This window comes from Phaseolus vulgaris, chromosome 6 (genome assembly GCF_051622355.1).
Source record: "Phaseolus vulgaris cultivar YP4 chromosome 6, ASM5162235v1, whole genome shotgun sequence".
Lineage (NCBI taxonomy): Eukaryota > Viridiplantae > Streptophyta > Magnoliopsida > Fabales > Fabaceae > Phaseolus > Phaseolus vulgaris.
The window spans coordinates 14,154,212-14,159,289 of NC_143503.1; the positions used below are offsets into that span (position 1 = coordinate 14,154,212).

Below are 5,078 nucleotides of genomic sequence, written 5' to 3' on the forward strand. Positions count from 1 at the left end.
GATAACTTATGTATATACCCCAATTATAGTTAGATACACAATCACTCATTTAATCTAATATTGAAGACACGTGTAAAGATGGATGAATAAGTGTTAGAACCATGTCTTTTCATAAACATATTTGTTCCATATGTAAACCTCTTCACCTTACCTCGCTTACTTGACTCAAAATTATAGAGTTGTGTACCATCCTAGTCAAAGTTAGCGTTAAGGCGTAACTCGTAACGGGATATAGGATTTAATTGACGACTTTTTTAAATTCAATTGTACATGGGACGAACATTCCTAAAAATCCTTATTATTTAAAACAAGATTTCCGAAATTGAGCAAAATTCTTGAATCCCATTAATTGCCTTAATCAAATTTATCTTTACATAATAATTATCATGATTATTTGCCCATATTCATAATTAAAGTCATCGGATACCACCTCGAGCCTCAAGTTCATTTCAGCGAGAATGAAAAAAAATATAAAAGATATGTTTTTATTAATGGTTTTAGATTAAAAGATTAAGTGATGTTGATTTCCTTGATGAGAAACAAAACTTAGAAAAGTAGGAGTATTTTAGCCGTACCAGCTTCCTCGTTGGATCATTCTGTTTGACGCTCTTTCTCTCTCTAAAATCTTTCTCTCAACTAATGAGTTCTGAGAGAGAAAGAGAAAGCTGCAACTCTCGCCACTTCACATGGCTCGTGAAGTCATGCTTCCCCAGCCCAAACGACGCCGTTGCAAAATTCCCCTCACCACCGCAACCCCACACTAACTCCCCTGCTCCCGTCACCACCCTATCCTCGCTCCCCGACGACATCGTCTTGGATTGCCTCTCCCGCGTGCCCCCCGCCTCCCTTCCCGCCCTCTCCCTTGTCTGCCGCCGCTGGTCCCGCCTCCTCCGCTCCCCCGCCTTCTCCCACCTCCGCCGTCGCCTCCTCCTACTCCGCCACACCGCCGTCGCCCTCGCCGCCACCGACCTCGGTCTCTCCGCAGCTACGCTCCTCGACGCCGCCTGGCACCCTTCTCTCTTCGTCCCCTGCTTCGATGCCCTTTCCCTCCATGACTTCCACTCCCTACTCGCCCACGCGCGCGCGTGCTCCATTGGTCCCAGGATCTACCTCGTCGGCAGAAGCGCCACGCTGCAGTACGACATGTGGACTGCGTCGGTTTCCATGGGTGCCGCCACAGTTTTCCCGCGCAAAAAATTCGCGCTCACATCTGTCGCCGGAAAAATCTACGTTGCCGGCGGAAGTTCTCGGACCTCCGCCGTCGAAGAGTATGATCCCGAAACAAACACCTGGGCCGTGGTATCCCACGCGGCACGTATGCGTTACGGCTGCATTGGAGCTTCGGCTGATGGGATCTTCTATGTCATCGGCGGGTTGAGAATTGGCGCATCAGGACAAAACCTATTCCTACGCGCTTCCGGTGGAACTGACGCTCACGCGGCGTATGCGAGTTCAATGGACTTGTTTGACGTGGAGGCGCGTGTGTGGCTCCGGAGCCGCACGGTTCCTAACGGAGGCTGCATTGTGGCAGCTTGCGCTGCGGCTGGGCGCGTGTACGTACTCACCAGCCACGCAGTGGAGTTTTCGCTTTGGAGCTTCGACGCGCGGAGGAAAAGCGACAGTGGAAAAGGATTTGGAGAGTGGTGTAGGATAAAGAGCCCGCCACTACCGGCCCAAGTTAGAGTCGATACGAGGATGAGGTTTAGTTTTGTAGGAATTGGCGACAAGGTGGTGCTGATTCAGAGTTTGAATGAGGTGAGAGGGGTGAAAAAAGGTTTCGTTTTGGTATATGATTGCGCCGCCGGAGAGTGGGGGAGAGGGGTGGATTTGCCTGAGGTTTATCGACGCGCCACCTATGTGGGTGTGGAATGCTAACTTGCTCAGACCATGTGGCATCATTGGAGTGTCACTAGCAGACAATGGTTGCGTGAGGTTTCATGGGATAGGGTGTACCTAAGGTTGTGTGGTCCCGTGCATGAGCTATTGTGATTGGCTTCTTCTCTAAAATGTAATTTCTATTTTTTTATTAAAAAAAACTAAAGATTTCACATCTATTGTTAATGAATGCATCATCATGTTCTTAAATTCGTAATCTTGTTTTTGTTCACAGAGTTTAATGTTTTTACTAGTTTGATTATTGGATGGTCAATTTGTTATTTTGTTTTTATTTGCGGAAATGGAAAACTAAGCATTATCATGGTTTCAAGGTTTTTGAAGGTGAAAGCTAATAATCCTTTGTTTGTTTGTTCATTTGTTTGGATTCTCTACAGTTGAATGAAGTGCATGTCTTTCCTTTAGGTAAGTTCTAGGTTGTCCAATGCATTTAATTGTGAATTGCATGTATACCACTAAAATTTCTGAACCTGATGCAGCAATAGAAACAAAATTTGAGTGTAAAATTAGATTGTTCATCAGTTTTGAAGGCTCATATCTGTGTTGATTTTTCAAATATAAAGGAGCAAAGGGTAATCATACATTTACCAAGATGCAATCATTAATCATTATTAAAGCCTACAAAAGAATTTACAGTTTGATTGGAATTGGCACAAAAAGTATGTGAAGGCTAGTAGTGCAGCCTACTTATACAGTAGTGGTGCATCTCAATTATGATCAGTGTGCGACTTTGAAAACATTCATAATTGCTTGCAGCCTTGTAAAACAACAGTATTTGAAAATGCAAGCTTTTTATGCCATATTTTGTCCTTAAAGGGATTAAGGAATTGCACGGGGATCCATCTCATTCGATGCTATGAATTTTGGATGGATGAGCTCTGCGCTTAGTTTGTGGGATAGTTTAATCAGGACACTTGGATTATTTTGAAATGATATCCTTTCATTTTTTTTATGGTATCTCAAAATTCATTGTTAGAACGAAAATGTTTCTTTGTACCTTTGCATAAGGCATCACTTAACAACCCGTGACGTGACGTTGCAGAAAATGCTGAGATGGCAAAGATATTTGCGTCATTTCAGCAACTGAGTTAAAATTTGAATTCTTGGAAATGATAAGGGTCTTAGGAAAGAGAGCATGCATATGGGTAAAGGGTTCGTCTTAGGGAAGAGAGCGATAAACAAAGATAGATGAAGATTGAGATTAGTCAAGAGATTTGTAAAGTATTTCTTTCTTGGAAAAGTTGTATAGAGTAATTGTTTTTATTTGGGTTTGGATTTGAGTCATGTATTGGGCCTACTAGAAATAGGATGTAGGTTTATTCTCTCTGCACCATATCAATTCAGATTTGTACCCAACACACTGACGATGCAAAATGTCCATTTTGTTTTTAATGATTTAAAATTGTTGCCTTCTGGATATTTATATTCGTAAGTCAAATTACAAAGTTTCGAATATACAAATCCGGAACTAATATGTCACTTCTAGATTTCACCATCCGAAAGCTTATCTAGATAGCATAAATGACCTTTCGGATGTCAAGATTCCTAAACAAACATAAATGAGTTTCGAATCTCAATCCTCAACATCATTTACAGTACACCATTTTGGATATGAAAATCCAGAACTCATAACTCACTTCTGAATATGACCATCCGGAAGCTTAAATGAAATATGAAAATGACCTTCCGGATTTCGAAATTCGGAATGTATAAAAATTACTTCCGGATATTGGTATCTTTAAGCAAATGTGTGAAAATGGAAAAATGGAGTTTTAAAATTTTCGTTGGGTGCCAGTCAAAATTGATTGGGTTCAGGAAGCAATTGCCTAGGATGTAAATAGAATAGAAAAATCTAGATAGAGTTACATTTGGGCTTATTTTGACTCAAAATAAAACCTAGATAATTTAGGGTTTTGGATAGCATTCTAAGGAGGCATGAATGACACTTACACGGCAAGGGAAGTGTGAATGGACATGGAAAGCATGAGTGACACATGGATGCACCTCATTTGAGAGGATTCCTCTCCACTTACAAACCGTCACATTTGTTACTATGAATGGAGAGAATGTGCTCCAATTATAGAGTGACATTTGTCAATATTTAAGTGGAAAGTATAATCAGATTTTGGCACCATTTTAGGCTATAAAAGAGGTGCTTAGACATGTAATTTTCAACTTTGATTTGAGTAATGAAATGTTGTCCAATTGAGACACTTTTACTTGTTCAAAGTTCTCTCTAAAGTTGTCTTCTTGCTAGACAAATTCTAGACTCCTCCTAGTAGTGTTGGCCTAACCTCACTTAGATTCACTGATATAATTTTCATCTCTTCCAAAATTTATACAATTCTTCATGCTTCCGCAATAGTCTTCATCATCTGTAGAAGATATTTAAATCAAAATAATGGAGAAGAAGATCTACAAATGAAGATGCAAGCTAGGATTGCATAAGTTTCTATGGCATTTAAGGGCGATAATATTTAAAGCTGACCATATAGTGGGTTAATGGCATTTTGAGGGTAACCATGTAGGCAATTTAAGGGTGAGCGTCTAGGGCGTTTAAGGATCATAGTCCAATGTATTTAAGTGTGTCTGCCTTTGAGAAATGGTTGATTATGAATATACTTTGACAGTGATTGTTGAAGGGAGTGTTTTCTGGAAACATACTTTATTAGTTTTCCTTAATGGGTAAAGTTTTTGTGTATGGTGAAATTTGTAAAATGTGTACTGTTTATTAGTCAATTCATTTGAATGTGAATATTGTAAGTGACATAGTTGTGGACTGTGTTGTTGAATGTGATGGAACAATTACTTGTGTTAATTGAAAAAATAAGAAAGTTGACATCATTTAATTAGAAATTTGTTGATATTGGTGAAATATGGTGATGTAAAAGGAAGTGCTTCTTTTGGTAAATATGATGATTTAATTTTTGTCTCTTGAATAATTTGGTAGGGTTTTGGAAAATGGCTTCTGATAGCATCTCCTTCATCTGAATGGGTTTTTCTTGAAATTGGGTGAGAGTTGGCGAAACCTTAATGGAAGTAACGAGTCAAGGAGAGCTCCATTGAAGCCATGGATTCCTTGTAGTTGCCATGAGGAGTGATTGGTTCAGCAATATCACTTTGAAGAGGTGGAAAAAGAGACCAAAGGTGTTTATCATAGAGAGGCTAGACAAAAGAGTGTTTAG

At 40.1% G+C, this 5,078-nt stretch overlaps 1 protein-coding gene across 1 annotated transcript; it reads left to right on the forward strand.

Annotated features, from left to right (window-relative positions):
* Positions 1–536: 536 nt before the first annotated feature.
* LOC137830976 (Galactose oxidase/kelch repeat superfamily protein) lies at positions 537–2,085 on the forward strand. Its single transcript, XM_068638426.2, has one exon. It carries the CDS (start codon positions 640–642, stop codon positions 1,873–1,875), a length of 1,236 nt encoding a protein of 411 aa, XP_068494527.1. The 5' UTR covers positions 537–639; the 3' UTR covers positions 1,876–2,085.
* The last annotated feature ends 2,993 nt before the right edge of the window (positions 2,086–5,078 follow it).